Source organism: Myotis yumanensis, unplaced genomic scaffold (assembly GCF_028538775.1).
Source record: "Myotis yumanensis isolate MYYU_CA2020_CCGP unplaced genomic scaffold, mMyoYum1.0.hap1 SCAF_9, whole genome shotgun sequence".
NCBI lineage: Eukaryota > Metazoa > Chordata > Mammalia > Chiroptera > Vespertilionidae > Myotis > Myotis yumanensis.
The window spans coordinates 78,866,736-78,887,455 of NW_027223760.1; the positions used below are offsets into that span (position 1 = coordinate 78,866,736).

Genomic DNA, 20,720 nt, shown 5'->3' on the forward strand with positions numbered 1-20,720 from the left:
TGACAAACACAGACCCCGGCTTTCCAGAGAGCTGCCCTGTGCAAGCTGGGGGGGAAGGGTGGGTGCGAGAGACAAACGTGCGCTTGTTTACTGGAATGACGTGCAGGCTACGGAGGGAATGGCTGGGTGACGATTGTAAGTCAGAAGGCAACCTCAGCTGAAGCAAATGCATAATTACGATTGGATTTCAGAAGGGCAAACATGATCTGAATTAATCAACCTGTAATCAGTCTAACTTCCTCTGTGGCTAAAATTGTTGCAAAAGGGTGTGTGGGAGGGGTCCCTTCTGGGAGGAAAGCACACCTGGGCAGGGAGGCCTGTCAGGGGAGCCGTTCCAGGGGCCAGGCCCGGCCCTGGGTGGGCTGTAGGAGCTGAGGCTTGCAGCTCCCCGATCGTGGCTGCTGAGGAGAGAGCAGCACGTGGATGCGCCCTGCCGTCAGCCAGCTCTTCAATGAAGTGGGCTCGGAGGGCTCTGCGCCTCTGCTCAGCGCAGCTCCCGCCAGAGCCTGGGAGGCCGCGGAGGTGCGGCTGCTGCCGGCTCTCAGGAGGACCTAGACTCTCTTCCTTGGCTCTGGGCCCCCGGAGCCATGCCAGCCAACCTCACAGAGGGCAGCCCCAACTCCAGCGGGACCCCGCAGACCCCGGATTCTCACACGGTCGTCTGCTTCCCCACAACTCCCACGGAAGTGATGGAAGAAGAGGAGTGGGGCTCCTTCTACTCCTCCTTCAAGGTGAGTGTCCTCCCTCCACCCTCCACGCTGATTGTGAAGAAGGGACACGCGGAGTTTAGGAGACCCCCGTGGAAATAGCCAGTGTTGTGAGGGGGGCAGTTTCTTCTCTTTACTTAAAAGAATGAGAGAAACCAAACTGATGAGCTACAGCAACAGTTTCTATAGACGCTGCGAGGACCTGTATTGTCGGTTTTTTATGAATAGGGGTCTTTCTTTTCCCTGCTGCTGCTGAAAATGTGGGATTTGAGTGGATGATTTTTAAAAGTTTTCTCTTCTTTCCTCGGGGGAAAGCCCGTTTAATGAATCCTTTAGTGGTGCTTGAAATGTGTGTCTTATAAGGGTCAGTGCCGTGAGCGTTTTGCTGGGAACAGCAGAGGGGTGACCACACCTTCCCCCCGGGACAGGAAGTGCAGGAGGGAAGGCAGGCCCGCACTTGACTGAGCCTTTGCCCTGAGCAGCAGGAAGAATAGATGCCTGCCTGCGGCGGGTGCTGGAACTCTGAGCAACAGGTGTCCTCAGAACGAGCAAAGGAATGCGAGTTCGGTGAGTTTCCTGTTGAAAGTACCCAGGGGCCGTGGAGGACGTGATTCTCATGAAGCTAACCCTGGTCCCTCTTCGACAACACGCTGTGGTCCGGGCCGCCTGGGGCGTCTGGAAAACCAGTCTCCTGCTTCCTGGGCAGGATGCCTGGGGTGTCAGGTTATTTCACCTGCTGCCCATTCGGCCACTACACTAATTCCCGGGTCTCGAACTGGTCCTTTGTCCCCCAAAGGAAAATACTCCACGAAAAGTTTAGCAGTTTATTGGAAAACCCCCTTGGTGTTCTGGAAATGAGGTGGTTTTTACACAACCAGGTAGCATGACTGGAGCACCCCCCTCTCCCCCGGGAGCTTTGCTTCTGCACCGACACTCAGAATAAAACCTTCAGCAGGAGCTGTCCCTAGAGCCAGCCCCGCTCCTCGGGGACCGTGCTACGAGGCACAGCAGAGCCGATCAGTCACCGAGGCAGGCTGCCCGGGGCCCAGGCCCTGCAACCACCCCAGAGCAGGTGCACGCACAGCAGGCTGCCCGGCTCCACAACAGAAAGCAATGCTCCCTGAAACGGGCTGTGTTGCCAGTGACCGAGGACCGAGCAGGCCCCTCCCTCCGTGAAATCTGCGCTGACCCAGAGCTGCTGCTGGGAGAGGCAGGCGCTGTGCCCCTGAAGCCCAGGGCTGCTTCAGACGCCGCCTCCACCGCCGCTTTGATAGTTACAGAGCGTGACAGCCAACAGCGGAGAGAGACTGGCCTTTGCAAAAGGGATAATAGCAGTGAGGCAGCCGTTCTGAGACAGGTAATCAGCGCTCTCAGTCCGCCCTGGCCGGCTAGCTCAGCGGGTTAGAGCATCGTCCTGTAGGCCAAGGTTGCAGGGTTGATCAGGGCTCACACAAGAATCAACCAGGGAATGCATAAGTAAGTGGACCGCAGAGTGACGTTTCTCCCTCACAGTCACTCTCGGCTGAAAGCCTGCGTGCCAGGTGAGTAAACACAGCTCCTGGAGGGGTATGTTGGCGACAAGGACAAACACATCGCTGCTCGCTCTCCACTAGTGTTTGTGCAGCCTCGTCCCTGAGCGCTAATAGGACTGTCCTGGTTTTTGTCTCATTCCTATTGACATGTTTGCCCTCACATAGCTAGACTATCGGACGAGGGGAGCAGCAGAGAGAGCGCAGGCCCAGAGCTCACCACTTTCCACGTCAACTTCTGAGAGACGCAGGCACTGACTAAAGGCAGTGATTTTCAGTTCGACGTGGTCCATGGTGGTGTTTCTGGGAGCCCAGCTCAGCGTAATTTTCTTTCATGGCCCCCGTGGAGCATGAGCAGTTTGGAGGCACTGCTGATGCAGAAAGAGTTCTGATCAAATAAAATTAAAAAACCCTCGATCACTGGGTTGCTTTGATCCCACAGGCATCTCAAGAAGGAAGTCAGAATTGTGCTTGCTTACTATCTTCCAAGCGTGCGCTTTTAAACCCCGTTGCCTTTACCAAAAGCAGTAAAAATGTCATAAAAATAAAAAAAAAATCAGCAGAATAACAACATCCATACCCATCTACCTCATTTGCTGTGGGCTCCCTTGATGACGGGACTCCTTCTGAGTGACTTCTGTGAAGCATCTCATTTAATTCTCACAGTTCATGGGGTATCCTCCCATCTGGAATTGCTCTCCATCTTCATCTTTGTTAAAGGCTCCTGTTGGGTTGCTTCCTCCATGAAGCCCCCTTGACTTATTCTTCCTCTGAATTCCAGTGGTGTCCTGGGAATACACAATGAACATTTCCTGCAGAAATGAAGTGTGAGGTTCTGTTTCTGTCAGTTGCCTACGTGTTGTCAGGCTGGGCAGCAGAAAACTTGCTTTCTCCATGATGGCGGTGGGGGTCTGTTAAACATGACTCCACGTGTCAGCCCTGCCCTGCCTGGCCTCTGCCAGACTTACGCACCGAGGGCCTTCTCTGCAGGTACATTCCGTGCATATTTATCCCATTTCTAAGCCAACGTGACCAAAGTACATTATAGATTCCAGCGGGTGGAGTATGAAATTCGTTGTGGCATCATGGACTGGGACCCTGCTCCCCAGGTGAGCCAGGGAACCGTACCCACTGCCTTGCAGCCGTTCCTAGACTCAGCTGTCTTGCCTCAGCTACATTCCTGGTCTTCTAACTTAGTCTCCTACCGAGCACTCTAGTTCTTCTCTGCACCCCTCAGCCCTCTTGGCAGAAGACAGGATTTCCCTATCGAGATCTTACTGGCCCTTGCCTTTTCCCCTTTCCCATCACCACCTCCAAGTTCTTGCCCTGCTCCCCACACTGCTCTAACCTACTCACCACTCCAGGAGTGAGCTCACCACCCTCTTCCTCTATCGCAGGGGTGGGGAATGTCCATCCCACGGAATCATTTGGTCTGGCCCTGCCAAGGCATTAAGGGTGAGTTCACTAAATGTTTGACCAAGCAGAGGAGCTACTGTGTAAGCTGGTCATTTCGTATGGCCCGTGAATGATGTTATAAATATCCGAAGAGCCCTTGGCAGAAAAAAGGTTGCCCACCCCTGCTCGTGAACTTAAAGTAACTAACACTGTGTGGCCCTGGGTTCCTTCCCATCTTCCAGTTTCTCCTACTTTCAAGGTCCCTTCCAGCTCACTTCCTCAAGCCCCAAGCCCCAGCGTTAGGGATTATCGGGGCTTCAAGAATCTGCCAGACGTTTGCAAGGAGGATGGACCTGTCTTGTGAGAAAGGAAACCGGGGACCTGAATAGAAAGCCGTCAGAGAGGAAGACAGAGGTGGAATAGTGGCCTCTTCATAACAGCCTTTAACTTTGCGGGGAACCCGCCAGCACTGCTTCCCAAATCTCTGATTCTTAATGATGAGAAAATTAACTCAAAGCAACTGGGAGGGAAACTCGACGCGGTTAGTAAATTGCCGAAGTTATAAAATAATACAAATGAGCTCAGTTTTATGGCTGGTTCTTAGCTGAGGGGAGAAGCCTGAACCAAGGCTGCTGAATCTCCAGATATTACCTGATGGCCATCTCTCATGAGTCTCCTTTAGTGAGTAGTTACAAATGGCACACAATTAGTCCAACTATCGTTTGTATGCAAATGACGGCTCCCAAGTGCTTGACAGTGATTGGCCACAGTGCCTTCCCCTCCTTTGCTTGTTCTCCGGGCCTGTGGTCCTACTGTCCACTTTCCTAACATGTTCTTCCTCCATTAATGTCACCAAAGCAAATTCCAGTTCAACCCATGCACCAATTATCTCACACTGGGCTTACAGCAAGAGCTCAATTTAAGAAGCTTAAGGATACTGTGCTGTTTGTTGTCATTGTATTTACTAGTAGGTTTCCGACTTATTTGTAAGAACTCACTCTCCCTACTGAGTGCCAGTGGTTTCACCTTCAGGGACGGCCACTACAGCTCCTCCCTGCCCACTTCCTGCTTCCCGGAACCCTTCTCCATGACTTGCTTGTCTCCCTTCCTGCGCTGGACACAGGACGATGTCAGTGATGCCTGCCTGGAGCCCAGGAGCCCTTGGTCCCCTTGGCTTCCCGTGTACCTGCTGCCGGTTATAACCAGGGGTCTTGCATGCACATCATGCGCTTTTACCCTCTTCTAATTAGTTCCCCTCGGTCTGTTCATTCTGAGTTTCTCCCGCTGAATCCTGCAGCTGTTCATAAGGAAATTACTACTCTCCGCGCTCAGTGAAATCATTATTCAAGGTCTGCTCTTTACTGCCTGTTCCTGCTACACAGACCTGACACTCCCCTCCGAATCCTCTACGCTCAGCAAGCTCCACCCTGTCCACTTTCACTCCGTGTCACTGAGAAAGGCACAGAGGTGCTGGCTGGCCCCCTAAGATGCCATGCGGTTACCACGTCGTACACTCCAGTCGTGAGAAAGGAAAACTTTATCAACTATGTTTCTCTTTGCGTGACTAACGCATCTGGTGGCAAGACACATAATCTTAGTGAATCCACAGCACATCGGTCTTTACACAGTTTTTCGGCCTGTGTGTGTGTGAGTGTGTATGGGGGCGGCGTGGGTTCCCCGTTGTCTGACTCTAGGGGAGGCGTGGAAGTTGTAGGGGGTGCACCTCTGCAGTGTGGGCCCGTGTGAGGCAGGGGTGAGGGAGGGGTAAGAGCACGTGGGCATCAACTGAGAGGAAGAGTGCCACTGGCCTCAGAAGTGGGCATCCCAGTCCCCACCATGTGTGGGTCCCCATCTGGCCCAGGCCTGGCTTGCACTGCCTTCTCCTACAGCATCCCTGTCATTCCCCCTCCAGGGACACAGGTGGTCACAGCTCCTTCCTGCCCTGTCTCAATCGTGGCTACATTGTTGTGTCCTTACTGGGAATGTGAAATTTCACTTCTTCACTCCTGATTCTGGGCGGCAGGAAACCAAGTGGGTTGTCTTCTGGTTCCTTCTCTACCCATGTGGCTGTCGTAGCCGGACAACTCTCACACCAGACAGCTGGGAAAACCCCCGGGGCTGCCATTCCCTGGTATCTATTCATCAAACCCCTTCTCGTCCTGAACCCCAAATGCAGCAGGTGTCGTCTCTTCCTCTCTCAGTTGTGCTAACCTTGGAGGTGGCAATATAAAGTCCTCCCACCGGTGCCTCTTCTCCTGACATCTGCCCCACCACTGTGCCCTCCCACACTCCTGTGTCCCTTAGCTTCTTTCTCTCATGGGGAAACTGACACACTGCTCTCCCACACTTCTGACTCCAGGCTGTCTGTTCTGAATGGGCAAGGACACGACCTTTCGAGGGAGAAAGCCGATTCTCTTCCTGCTGTTAGGACGTCCTCCGAGGGGCATTGGAAAGCCTGAGCTGACTCCTTTCTCTCCTGCACTGAGTGGGGGGCTTTCTCCCTGAGGGCACATGGGGTTCAGCTCTCTGGCTGCCTGGCTGGGGGAGGCTTTCTCTAGGGAGCGGGAGAGAGGGCATCCATGAACGCTTCAAAACATCACCCTGACGTTCTCAGAATGTTTCCGGCCATGAACTCGAGTGGACAAGATTGTAACTTTATTTTTCGGAACTGATTTTGGCTTCTCTCTGGGCCTCTCAGTCTCCCTGACTGTAGAAAATGTAGCCCAGTCATCTCCAGGCGTAAACTCAGACAGCTATGCAAACGGAGTCCCAGGCACTGGACTCGGGTTGAAAGGGGCAGTTAGGCAATGGAAATTAACATTGCCCATTGAACATGAACGGGACCCGTGGTGGCAATGCTGAAATACTCCAGACCTGATGCTCCTAACCCTTTCTGCTCAGAATAGAAAGAACTGATGAAGTCAGTCGCTTCATATGTCCTGGAGGCGAACCTGGGAGAGAATTGCTAGGCGGCTAACGACTTCCCAGTTCAGCCCCAGTCTGAAGGAGGTAAATCTGTTGCCTCCTGTCACCTGTGACCATGGCGTTGACAAGTAGGGCAAAGGCCACTCTGGCCATGAAGACAATTGAAGAAAATTCCAGATGGCAAAGAATTTTTCCTCTTGGTAGCAAGTTCTTTTAGCTCAGGACAAAGAGCCAGGGTGGACTTTGCCCCGTTTTTGAAATAGCTGGTCTCCAGGACACTGGCCCAAGTTCTCACTTACATACCAGACTTGCCCAGCTCCGTGACCACACCTAAGGATCAGGGACAGCTCCTCTGTCCTCTGCCTTCACTCACACCTTTGCCAGGTGCCCTGCTTCTCTGCTTGGCTACTTCTACTCTTTCTGACTCAACTCACATATTAATTCCTCCAGAATCTACCTTTGGACCAGCCATAACCAGCCTCTTCTCAAATTCTCCATTATAACAGGTCACATTGAAAACTTTTGTCTCCACATATGCCTCCACCATCAGACTGTGAGCTCCTGTCTTAGCCTTCCTTCCATCCCCAAAGTATCTTGAATTTGCTACTAGATTCTCAACAAATGCTTGTTGAATTATGCAGAATGCCAAACAGTATAATCATGTTCACAGGACATGGTTTCCAGAACAGTTCCCCCCCTCCCGCCCCCCTGCCTTAGTATCACCTCTGCTCCACGGATATATGCCAAGGCGCTCTGCTCAGGCTGAGTCTCTCCCCCCCTCCCCCAGCACTTCATGGGAATTCACAGAATGACTTGGTCCATGACTATCTGGAACCATCTTGGTCCACAGCCCTGCTGTCCACCTCGACAGAGCCAGGCTCTGACAGTACTGTACCTCCACCCCATTCATGATCTCTGTTCTTCACGCAGGAGCCCCAGTCCGCTTGTCCCACCAGCCCCGGCCAGAGCCTGCCACCTACACCCCTGTTCTGCATGCCTGTAACGATAGGAAAAGCCTTACCAACATAGAAAACTTGCATTCACATCCCACATAATGTTGCTTTACATCATTTTTTTTTTGTAATAGTAATCCATCAAAATGTCTTGTTATCTATTTTTTACACTTGAATATTAGAAATAAAGACTACCCTGGGTAATTCAAGATAGAATTCCCACAGCTCTCAGTAAAACTGTTAGAAAAGGTGAATGCCGAGAGGAGGGTGTGAGGACAGTCATTCAACTGTATCCGCAAGGGTGTCTCCCAGCTGGGTTCCTGGGGAGGGTAGGGAAGATGCAGATGTTCGAAAGGGGCCTCCCTGGGAGGAGGTGGCCCTGGGAAGAAGCCAGGTGAGCCCTCCGAGCAAGCCCAGTCCTCCCCTGGCCGCCTGCTTGACTGTCCCCGGTTGTTGCCACTGGGCCGCGCCTTCTGAAGCAGCAGGTGGGCGAGACACAGAGCCGTCAGAGTGCCCACCTGCTCAGACACATCACCTCCCAGGGAGCTCCGGGCCTCTGCCTGGATCACACCCCCGGGTCTAATCACGGAACCAAAGCTCTGCATCCGCTCCTGCCGGGCTCGCTTTACACCGTGGCTGCCTGTGCTACCCGGTGACTCATCTTCAGTGGAATCAGATGCTTTCAGACCTTTGCTCTTGGTATTTCCAACCCACCTCCGCGAATCAATGAGGCTTTGAGCCGCCTCAGAGGCCGGTGCTGTGAGTGACAGGTGGCACTGGGTCCCAGTGCCAAGGCAGCACAGCTGCTCTGCCCGCTCGCTGAGGACGGAGGCTGAATTGTAACCTTTCTGAGACTTCATTTCCTCTCTTGGGAAGGAAGATACATTTGCTCTCTCCTGTGTTTGAGATACTCATCTTCAGCCTCACAGGAATAACACTAATTGTTAAAGGAACCATGGAAGTGTAAGGCGTACGGAAGGCGCTATGATTCCCTAGGCCAGATGGCGTCGCTGCATCTCGTGTGACATGCAGGATGCTGTGGTGTGGAAGCCACACTCGGCTCCAGGGTCAGTCCCTTCAAATACACATGGAGCATCGCCCTCTTGCTCAGCCAGTGGGGTGGGGGGGAGAAGTCGGGAACAGTCACAAAACTGACCTAGTTCCAGAGGCCCAGCTTCAGACAAGTTTGGAGTCAGAATAACAATGATGATAATTGAAAGCAAATAAGGCAACTTCACCATCTCCGGCCCCAAATTGTAAGCAGGGCATGGACTTCCCAGTTAAGCAAAATAATATTCCAATTTCAGCTGCATCCCTTATAAACCATGTGTACTGACCAGCTTAGGAACCTCTCTGAGCCCCAGTCCCTCTCCGTATGATTGAGGACCGTGACGTCTCACCGGCCGGGTTGTGAGGACGAAGTGAGCAGTAGGTAAGGCGTCTCAAACAATGCGCAGCACAGGACAGTCAGTCAGCAACACACATGTATTGATCACCTGCTATACAGTGCGAACTGAGTAACTCGGGTGCTAGATTCATGGACTCGCTCAAATAATGTTGGTTCCCATCCACCGTACGATTGTTAAAGATCCTTCAGACCTTTTTTCCTCCCAGTTTCCAGGACTCTGCTGGGAAAGAAGATCATTATTCCTCGGGCTTGGGGAAATCATATCTTCCTCTCCAGACAAGTCTAACTATCCAGTTCCAACTAGAGTCACCTGACTAAATGTCCTGTGTTTCCTGAGATCATTCCCATTTGAAATAACCTTGTCTAGGATACTTCTAAGTACCCTTGCACTTGTCATTGACCATGTAGCCTTCCTGCAGATGTTTACTTAGCACCTGCTACAGGAAGTGGCGACCCAGACCTAAGGCCTTCCCTCATGGGCATCCTTTGGGCCTTGGACTCATAATCCTTAGAGCTATTCCGTGGTATCTGCCCTGTGACAGCCCCAGCGTCCCCCAGGGAACACTTCAGTTCATTCCTCTAAGTCCCACTCGGGAATTCTCTGGTCTGTAGAGAGCTGACGTCACTGCAAGGCCTCAATAACTTGAGGTTGAAACGAATTAGCCATGAAACCACAACCATGTAACTGAGTCAAAAACACTCGAGTCTTTCGTCATTGCAAATTTCCCAGTTTCCCCTGTTCTACTCAGTCCTGAGCACCTGGCTGGAACTTTTCCTCCTGTGACCACTAGGGAGCACTTCATCCTCAACTAGCTTCTGCAATCGTTCTGAAACCCATGTTGGGGCACCATCAGTGCCTGGGTGGAGGGGGGATGCCTATTAGGCTTAGGGGAAATTCCGATAGAAAACAGGACAAACAGGGTGAATTTGAGCTTCGCTCTGAAAAGGTTGTGAGTTCTTTATAAATATCTTCTCAAACCTATATGCAGCCCAGGAACCAAAGGAAGGAGATGAACCACCTTTTATTGTGTGTATGCTACGCTTCAGGCACCATCTAGAAACCTCATTGCCATCATGGTGTCTATCCATCAAAGTGTCCTGAGGCAGATTTTATTTTGATCTCTGCCTTGTAAATGAGAAAGTAGGCTGGGAGAGGCTACCCCCGTGCATCACACATCTCACAAGTAGCAGAGCATCTGATCCAAGTCAGCATGGTGACAAAGCCTCCCCACTTGTATAGCAAATCGCTCACCTGACCGTAGTGCATAAACGCTGCTGAACTTGTTTCCTCAATTCCCATAGTTTTCCAATCCTCATATTACCGTGGGCTTTGTGTGTGTGTGTGTATGCGCATGTGTGCGTGGGTAAGAATGCTAGGCCGAATTCACAGGGCTTGCTCAGCCTGCCCTGTGGACATGGCTCCGCTTCAAGAACAGAGCTTCTTACAGAGTCACCGTCGGCTCCTGAGGAAAAGGCTGGGTCAGGCCAGCACAGAGCATGTCAGGCCTCCTAAGGCCTGGCTTCCCATTCACCGACACAGCCACCAGGCTGGTTAGATTGGCAGTGTCTGCCACTATGTGCCCAGCAGAGCCCACCCGAGCCCTGAGTCTCCTTTGGAGAGACTGGAGGCCTGGGTAGGGATTGCTCAGTCCACGGGATTAGAGATGGCAGCCATTCCATGCCCACTGGGGGCCACAGGGCTCATCCATTCGAGAGAGAGAACCCTGATTTCTGGGAATCTGAATGTTGGTACCTGCATAGTCACCAATGCAGCATGCGGGACTCTCTCTCTCTCTCTCTCTCTCTCTCTCTCTCTCTACAAAGTAGTTACCTTCTACGGTGTTATTTTCTGGAAATGTGGCCTAAAACCAAACCACAGGCAGTTAGTGAAAGAACAGCATGAAGAGAGAACAATCTGGGGGAAAAAAACGTAGCTTCTCGTTCAAAAGTACCTGAGTTTATTTGATCATGTCTCCTTCTCTTTCCAATTCTCATCCAAAAGGACTTCAGAGCCATTTTAGTTGAAAACAATTTTCTGTGAGAAATAGAAAATAGGTGAGATCGGACCTCCCTCCCCCCCGGCACCTGCTGGAAAATGGGAGGACCATAGAAGGTGCGGGTACGAAGGGTCTGAGTGCAGGGCAGACAGACACGCTTGCTGTAAAGTATTAATGTGAAGCATATCCCTGAGCATCATCGAGGGGAGGCTGGCGCAGGGGCCCCACTATACAGCCCAGGGAGCAGATTTCTGCTGCAGGTGCACCAGGGCCGGCTGCTTTCTCCCGACGTAGGGATGTGAGCGCTGGGCAAGGCCAGGGACGGTGCTGGAGAAGACGGAGTCAGGAAGGAAAACTGTCTAACTTCGTTCCTTCTTCCTCTGAGGCGCAAAGAGTCACACAGAGATTGGCCCAGTGCTTGGCAGTGTGGAAGCAAACCACTCCTGCACCACTGCCCCGGCAGAGAAAATGTGTGGACGTGACACAGTGCTCTGTGATTTGAAAAAATAAATGGATGTAAAGCATCGAAATGCTTCTTCCTATGGAACAGGTTCCCTGAAAGGAACGGGGGGAAGCTTGGAAAACCCCTCACTTGCATTTTCGCAGGACTTTGCAGGCCTGCACCTGCCACACCACAGCTCCTTCACCCTGTCCTGGACCAGAGACGAGGCCCCCCACCCCCGGTACCATCCTCTTCCCTGGGGAGTAAACGGTCTTGGTCTTTGGCCTCTGGCGAGTAGAGCTTTGGCGGTGGGGACATGAGAGCAGAAGGAAGACCTTCCAGCAGGAAGCCTGAGCCTCGTGCTCTGCAGGGCAGCCTGGTCCTCAGATGCCAATCTGTGTTGCTTGCTTTCCACAGACCGAGCAGCTGATAACGCTGTGGGTCCTCTTCGTTTTCACCATTGTGGGGAACTCCGCGGTGCTGTTCTCCACGTGGAGGCGGAAGAGGAAGTCAAGAATGACCTTCTTTGTGACCCAACTGGCCATCACAGGTAAGTGACTATGCAGGTGGGAGAGGAATAAGCTGTGTGCAAAGTTCCTAAGGCTTCTTCCTTTCAGTTATTTTGCCAATAGAAATGGTAGGCTCTCTATCCAAAGGCATTGGCCAATTTGGGAGTAATTGCTATGGGAATATAAAACCCATATTTGAATATTTCTTCCAGCAAATTTAACACATTGAAATATCCATAAGATTCCACTCTAAAAATAACTCACTATACAACGAAGTGGAAAATGCCAATATCAGTGCCACCAAAGGATTCTAGAGGGTTGCACTTCCTCTACACACAGCAGCCTCCACAGTTCACTAAGGTGGTAATATCATATCATACCATATCATGAACTTAAAGAAGAGAGCCCAGAAAATGGACCAGAATTATCTCTATTTAATAACTCATGTGAAATCTCAAGTACTTTGCAGACGTAAGTCCGAGGGCATTGCCTTTGAAATGTAAGGGACATGCAACACCACTGCTGGGTGCGGTAGAAGGTCCTAAGATAATAACCGGATCCGGACATTTAAATGTGGGTTTGGGGACAGGCCAGTGCAGCTGACGTGCGAACGCGTCATGCCTCAAGTTCAGCTCTTGGTAAAGACGGCTCTTGGGTCAAGGCGGCTGCTGGAACTCTGGCCATCAGGCCCAAATTCCAGCCAAACTCCAGGGAAGGAAGAGGGGAGGAAGAATAAAAGAGGCCCATACCAGCTACCTGTCCTCCTCTGAGCTGGCATTCCTGGGACTCCAACCCATTCATGTTTGCTTGCATTTCACTTGTCATCGCTAACAGAAGGAAAAGCTGTTTGTTCGCCTGCATGCTTGTTTGTTTGTTTTTGACCTGAGCCCATTGGTCAGAATACAGTCCTAGGGAAGAATGAGGGAGCAGAGGTAAGTAGCAGCCTCTGGCAGTGTGTCCTTCATACTCCCACTGAGAAAGACGTTTAGACGAAGCGTGTCTATCTGACCACCCATCGCCCAGCTCTGAGGGTGCTCCCTCCAGAGAGCTGGGCTCTCTTCCCCTGGCCCCTTATCTCGGAAGGCTGGCACCTACCCACTCCCCGTACACGGAGTAGCCCCTAGGTGATTGCCTCTTTATGTGGGTAAATTATTGTTGGCTATTTATCTTTTCCCAAAACAATTTCCAAAATAAACTTCTCTCTGAGTAACTTTCAAATATACAATATAGTGTTGTTACTATAGTCACTGTGTTATACTTTATATTGTTGGCCGTTTATACTTTTCCAAAATAAAATCGTCTATTATACACAAATCTACAATGAATATTCTCTCATAGTTAAATCTTGCGAGCATTATTTTTTATTTAGGAAAGTTTATAGAAGTGGACTTGCTGCATCAAAGAAAGACACTTTTGTGACTTTCAAATTGGCCCATGTCCTTTCAGGTCCCCCAGGACTAACAGATGGTGGAAACCGTCATGACAAATGCTCTAGAAGCCACCAACAGAGCTCCACACTGGGTCTTGTTTTAAAACCTATGGAATCCTAGCCAGTTGCTTCAGGCAGGGATTCTCTCTGCTTATCCATGAGTGATACTTGCACACATACTCAAGTACAAGTTGCTCATTTTAAAAGGAGCATCCTCTCCCATGGCTGCCAGGGCACCAGAGAAGAGTCCAAACCTAATTTGTCTTTTTTTTGTCTCACAGTGATTATAGCGGTGCTCACGTGCTTGTGAAAACAAAGACCACATCACCTACCAGAACATTTGAGTGGAGGAGTGTTTCAATTTTGCACCTGTTTTAACTCAGTTCCTCTTCACATTTCTGACCCATTCAAAACACACATACACACACACACACACACACACACACACACACACACCCCATAACTGATTCTCTACATCCATTAGGGATTTTAGTTGTAGGATTACTCTTAAGAATAGAAGGAAACCAGAAGATCTTGGTTATTTCTGCAACTTTAGCACTTTTGATTCTAACAGTTTTCTGGATGAATTTAATGACTGTTTGTATGTATGAGCTAAAGAGCCGATTAAAATTTATTAGTCATTTATCATCTTCAAGACGGCTTCTCTGTTTTACCCAAATGCAATAAAGAAGGGGAGCTAATGAGAGTAACTCCCACTGAGCATTGAAAGACAGGATACATATTTTTGGGCACACATCCAGACAACTTCCTTCTTCTGAAAGGGCCAATCTTCTCCTATTAGTAAAAGAAATCAGCTTTGCCTTGGAGCACTTTCTGGAGATGAATTGACTAATGAACTTAGGAATTCTTCACCCTCAGCCCTCCTGTTAATGATGCGAAAACAGAGTGGAGAGGCTCAGCCAGGGAGGTGAGGCCGGAGCGTCCGGGTGTCCAAGGCCCTGTGTGGAGTTCAATACGGCTTTTCTCTGCTGATTTCACTCTTTCCTTGAGTTTTTGAATTGCATACTTAATCCTTTTATTTATTTTAATTTTGCTCATTCAGTTTTTCATTTTTCTATTTTTTTTACCTTCCTGGAGATAAAGCTGACAGAACATGTGTAGGCTTAAGGTGTCCAAAGCACTATGTATTATATTGAAAAATGATTACCATAACAATTTTAGTTAGTATCCATCCCCTCACACAGTTGTAATTTACGTGTGTTAAGAACTTTTTAAAACTCTCTGAGCAACTTTTAAATATACAACATAGTATTGTTTACTGTAGTCACTGTGTTATACTTTATAACTTATTGATCTTATAAATAGAAGTCTGTACCCTTTGACCAGCTTCATCCATTTTCCCTAACCCCCACCTCTGGCAACCACTAATCTATTCTGTGTTTCTATGAGTTCGGAGGTGTTTTGTTTTTAACATTTCATATACAAGTTGAAATCACACAATATTTGTCTTCCTCTGATTTTACTTGATATATTGCACTCAAGATTTATCTGTGTTGTCATAACTGGGAGAGTCTTTTTTTATGACTGAGTAATATTCCACTGTACATATATACCAACTAGTCTTTATCCATTCATCTGTCGATGGCCACGTAGGTTGTTTTCATGTCTTGGCTACTGTATATAATGCTGCCGGACATGGGGGTGCAGATTTCTCCTGAAAATGGAGATTTCATTTTCTTCAGATATATACCAAAATGTGAAATTGTTGGATCATATGGTAGTTCTATTTTCAATCTTTTGAGGAACTTCCATGCTATTTTTCCATAGTGGCTGCACCAATTTACAATCCCACCAACAATGTATAAGGCTTCCTTCCTAACATTGTTTCCTCTCATCTTTTTGTTAATAGTCATTCTGTCATATGTGAAATGATATCTCATTATGGTTTTGATGTGCATTTCCTGGTGTTAGTGATGTTGACCACCTTTTCATGTACCTATTGGCCATTTGAATATCTTCTTGGAAAAATGCCTATTCGGGTTCTAGGACAGTTTAAATGGGTTATTTATTTTTGGCTATTGAGTTGTGTGGTTTTTTAATATTTTTTGGATATCGATTCCTTATCAAATAGGTGGTTTGTAAATATTTTCTTCTATTTCATAGTTGCCTCTTCATTTTGTTGGTCATTTCTTTGGCTCTGCAGAAGCTTTGTAGTTTGATGCAGTCTCACTTGTTGGCTTTCGTTTTTGTTATTTGTGCTTTGGGTGTCATATCCATAAAAGTTTTGCCAAAACCAATGTCAAGGAGATTTTCCCCTATGTATTCTCCTAGGAGTCTTATAGTTTCAGGTCTTACCTTTGTCTTTAATCTATTTTGAGTTAATTTTTAGTGCGGTGTAAGATAGGGGTCCAGTTTCCTTCTTTTGCATGTGAATATCCAGTTTTCCCAGCACCATTTACTGAATATACCAAATAGTCTTTATCCATTGAGTATTCTTTGATCTCTTGTCACATATTGGTTGGTTATATGTGCATAGGTTTATTGAACTCACAACTCAAACCTCCATTGATGTTGCTGCCGTGGCTCTGGAATTTTATGTTACAAAGGGGAGGTCTAAAGTCAGCCTGGGATTTCTTTCTTTATAGGCTATCAAGTTTTGTCTTTTGTTTCTTGATTTTTTTTTTCTTTGAGGATTTATACTGTTACCTGGTTGTATCTATTTACTGGTCTGTTCTATTGGTTCTGCTATTTGCCAAGTGAGCTCTTTTAATCTGCAGATTAAAGTGATTTCTTAGCTCATTTTATTTGTGTCTGAATATTTATTATCTTCCATTTGTTCTGATCTTGTATTCAGGGGCACTAACTATTCGCACATCAGTAATGCTGGTGTTTCTCTGTCATTATTTGAATATCTTGGTCTTATTGCTCGATACTTGTAAGAATTATTTAAGCTTTTCCTAATCGTTTATTTTATTTTAGTTCCATTATTATCAGCCATATTAACCCTGCTCTTATTATTTCTAAAATATCTTCAAAGTTGCTTTTCCTGTAATCATTTCAAAACATTCATTCTTTATATTATCTAGCACCTTTTTCATTCTGTCAGTTTCTCAGTATGTCTTTTCACAACTGTCTAATGTCTTATTATCTCATCTTTCACTTTTTATTCCATAAAATGTAAAAAGAACAGAAAACATACTTGTTAAAATTTGAGCATGTGGGGTGTATATTCTTTTTCTGATTTTTGTGTGCTCTCTTCTACTTACTTAATGCTATAAAATCCTCTACCACATGACTCATTCTTTCCACCAAACATTGTTTAATTGGCTAACGCCTGAGTTCATGCACACGCCTTTCATTTATATCATCACGGTGGCTGCACACTGCCGTCATTGTCCCCAGCTCCAAGGAGAGATGTATGTGTTCAGAAAGGAAACCCATTGTTCTCCAGCAGGAAAAAACGGTATTGTCCCATCACTGTCGGAATAACTTAACAGAAAGGAATGAACTAGTCTCCCAGGAAAGCTTTTCCTTTTGGAGAGAAATTGGATTTCATTTTGTTCTCTGCCTTGATCCTCCATTAGTAACAGTGTGACCGGGGAAAGGCACTTACCTTTTCACTAAGCCTTTGTTTTCTTATCTCTAAAATGAAGGTGTGGGAGGCTCTCTCTCTGGATCATGCCCTGCACCCTCTCCCCACCCTCTTCCCTGAGCTGTCCTAAGTCTCTAATTCCCTGTATTCAAAACCCTTGCTACTTGGAGGACCTAGAAAGGCCACTTTCTGACAAGTGCAATAGGTTTGTGGGCGAAGGACTACTCCTAGTCCTTTTGGCCCTCTCCTCAAGATCCTGGACTAATTATACAATGTCCTCCCTTCCAGGAGAGGAGAGAGAGCCAAGGAAGTGGGAAAGAAATCCTCTGTTAGTGAATTAGCTGTTTCTAGATTCCACTGGTCATGACTCAACGGCCCTTCGTGCTTCCTATACCAAAGTCTCAATGGCCGAGAACAGTCAGAACCTCCACCCAATAAGACAAGGAACTTTCTATTTGGCCTGATAATGGGTCACTGAGAAGCTCTCCTTGGTCTGTGAACAGATTCAATGGGGAAACATTCATTTGGGGTCTACTGCACACAAGGCCCTCTTCTAGGCCCAGCAGGGAAGAGTCGCAGTAGAAAATAATCTTTCACCTGGGGACTTCCCTGTAGCAGAGAGAAGTCAAAGTTATTCATTGAACTGACATAAGACAGAGGAAAATGTCAGGAAAAAAAAAATTCATCAAGGCAAGAGCTAAGAGAGTTTCAAAGAAGGTGAAATTATATTCTCTAGAGAAGTCCAAAAGGCCATCCTAATTTATATCCTCATAGATAACTCAGAAAGGCCATTCTAGATTATATTCTCATAGAGAACTTAGGCCATTCTAGATTATATTCTCATAGAGAAGTCAGAAAGGCTATTCTAGACTATATTCTCATAGAGAACTCAGGCCATTCTAAAAAAAAAGATGGATCTTCAATGATGGGTGGATTTCCAAAAAAAAAGATGGGCCTAGGAAACAGAATGCCAAGAGGAATGTATATATTTCAAAAATATTAATTAAGTGTCTGAGACCACAGGTACCTGTCTGAAACTCTCCAATTCCCCCAGTATACTTTTCCACTTACATTCCTTGCCATATTTTTTATAGCTGTTGCTTCGATTTTATGTCCTTTCTTTACACTGTAGCCAAAGTGATCTTTTCAGAACTCAAATCCATCATTGAAGCTGGTGGTAGGTACCATAGTCCATAGAAAATTAACACACATGCTGATCATAACCCTCTATCTATTTTGTGTATGTGAGAAGCTGGCCAGAACTTGTAAATGTCCCAGGGATTCGGAAGTCCACCCAAGCTTAAGAACCAGTGCTCTAGGGGTAGGTTGAGGCCAGGCTATAGAAGCCTCCCAGAACCAGGAGTTGGAGTGTAATAAACTAGGGCACTGGGTCATCACTGAAGTCTTGGAGCTGAGGCACAATTCACACAGATGTGTTTGAATGCCTAAGCCAAATACAGTGTGTGGATATGAGGAGACTTAATTACTTATGAGAGAGTATTTATTCATTTCTCAGAAGACTTACATAATTATCTTCATTCTGTTTCCAATTTCCTTCCTTCCATAATTATTTTTCCTCCGTGCATTTGTCCCGATAGCCTTAGACTCATTTTAGTATCTGTCAAAGGTCACATTTCAGTATATTAATTCTCTTGCTGAATGTTACAGCTTGAATTCCCATCTGCCAGTTTTGTTAAAATCCAAGAGGGGAAAAAAAATCCCTCTACGTTGTCTGGGTGAGCCATGTGAGCAGTCTGGCCCCATTAGCTGTAGGCTGAGGTGGAGGTGGATGCTGAGAGGGTCTGATCCAAAGGACACAGCCTTTCGGAGGTTATCAGAGAGAAGCAAAGGGTGTGAAGGTCCCGCCTCATCAGTAGTTACCATTGCCAGTCCCCATAGCAACAGCATGCCAACATGCAGATCCATTCTGGTAGAACAATGGGACTCAACTGTGAATTTAGTAATCTACAACAGGATTTCATTTATCTGCCTGAATTTGCATCTTTTCATGGAGTGAGCATGTTCATGGTTTTGCTAGCACAGTCTTGTGATGTAGGGGGTCAAATACCCAAAAACAGTCTAGAAAGAAAGTGGGGAATTTAAGTTAAAAAGTGCAGTGGAGCAACCTCCGGAATCCCCCAACCCTCTTTGCATGTCACCCTCACCTGCACTCCACATTATAATTTCTAGAAGAAAAAGACAAATTTAAAACAATAATTGCCCGGCTGGTGTGGCTCAGGGGTTGAGTGTTGACCTATGAACCAGGAGGTCATGGTTCTATTCCCGGTCAGGGCACATGCCCAGGTTGCAGCTTGGTCCCCAGTAAGGGAGTATGCAGGAGGTAGCCGATCAATGATGCTCTCTCATCATTGATGTTTCTATCTCTCTCTCCTTATCCCTTCCTCTCTGAAATCAATAAAAATATTTTAAATAAAAATAAAACAATAATAATGAACAGCTTAGCTCAAAGGGAGAAAGCTGAACCTCCAGCTGCCAGAAATAAAGAGCAAACACTTAGGCAGGCTGTGGGCGCAGAACATAGTGGGGCAACATTTAGGGGCTGTGTTTTCATATATCTGTGGGGAGGTCCATGCATCAGGACTAGAGCAGGGAACTGCTCTCGGGAAAACAGCTGGAACTGGGGGGCTGCACAGTCCATGACTGGAAAATTGAAAATCTCCCCACTGGCTAGAAGCCAGCCATCTGCCCCAGGCCTTGTCCCAAGTCCCTCTACATAGAGGAACCCCAAGAAATAGGATCGCAAACTCACTGCGCACACGTGCCAGTCCCCGCATCCATGGACAACTCGGAGGAACATTATTCACATAAACAAGTCTCCCTCTTCTGGTCATTGATTGCTATGTAACAGTCCCAGATGCTAGGGACTTAAAACATTGGTCGATTTCCCCTCATGTTTCTGAGGATCTGGAAATCAAACAGTGTACAAGGAGGCAGCTCCTCTTTGTACCATGATGTCGGGGACTCAGCAGGGAATGGCCTGAGTGGCATGGCTGGCGTGTTGACGCTGGTGACTGCTGGGAGCTTAGCAAGGACTAAGGTTCCTCAGTTCCTCTTCACGTGGGTCTTCCCAGGGCTTCCTGGGAGGGTGGCAGCTGGGATTCAAGAGCATGAGGCAGAAGCTTCCAGGGTTCCATGGCCCAGGGTTAGAAATTACGCAGCATCACTTCTGCCCCTTTCCATTGGTCAAGTATGAGTTAGAGCCCAGCCGGGATTCAAGAGGAGGAGACCACCCATGAAACATAACAACATGAAACATGGCTCATGGATGGGGAGGGTATCTTTGGAGACTAGTGACCACACTGCTGGACTGGGGCCACCTGCCAGTACTTGGCTGTGGTTGTAGAAATCCCAGTATGAATGGAAACACGGGTTCAGAGCATGACAAGCTGATGGTGCCCTTCAGAAGCAACCACAGAGCTGTTCCCTAGAAGGACATCCAGGCATTGGAGTGCCCACAGGACTCCCTCAGAGTTCCCAACGATCATAGGTCCCTGGAAGATGAACTCAGAGGGAAGTTAGGCACCCACTTAGCAGAACTGGGATGTGAACGCAAAGGCTGACCAAGTGGGGGTGCATGGGGCTCCCCATCCAAGACCCAGTCATGAAGCAGAGTGGGGTCAGGGCTGGATGGGTAGGAGGACAGGAATAAATGCAATCGATGAGTCCTCTGCCCAGAGAGAGTACCGGGAGACACAAAGCAATGCCCATATTTGAACCTAGGTTTGCTTGACCTCAAAGACCAAGCTTTCCCAGCCCTGTTGGCTTGTCAAGAAGGCACCAGGGTCACAGGGGTCAGAGAGGTGGAGGATGGAGTGTGTTCTGGAAGTTTATCCAGAGCCCAAGGCATGTGGT

General features: G+C 47.9%; 1 protein-coding gene across 2 annotated transcripts in view; it reads left to right on the forward strand.

Moving 5' to 3' along the window:
- Positions 1 to 587: 587 nt before the first annotated feature.
- Positions 588 to 20,720, forward strand: part of NPSR1 (neuropeptide S receptor 1) — a 62,846-nt gene continuing 42,713 nt past the window's right edge. For both annotated transcript variants that reach the window (XM_070425213.1, XM_070425215.1), the window contains exons 1-2: positions 588 to 731; positions 11,774 to 11,906. In XM_070425213.1, coding sequence (XP_070281314.1) covers positions 588 to 731; positions 11,774 to 11,906 — 277 coding nt within the window. The remainder of the gene's footprint in view (positions 732 to 11,773; positions 11,907 to 20,720) is intronic.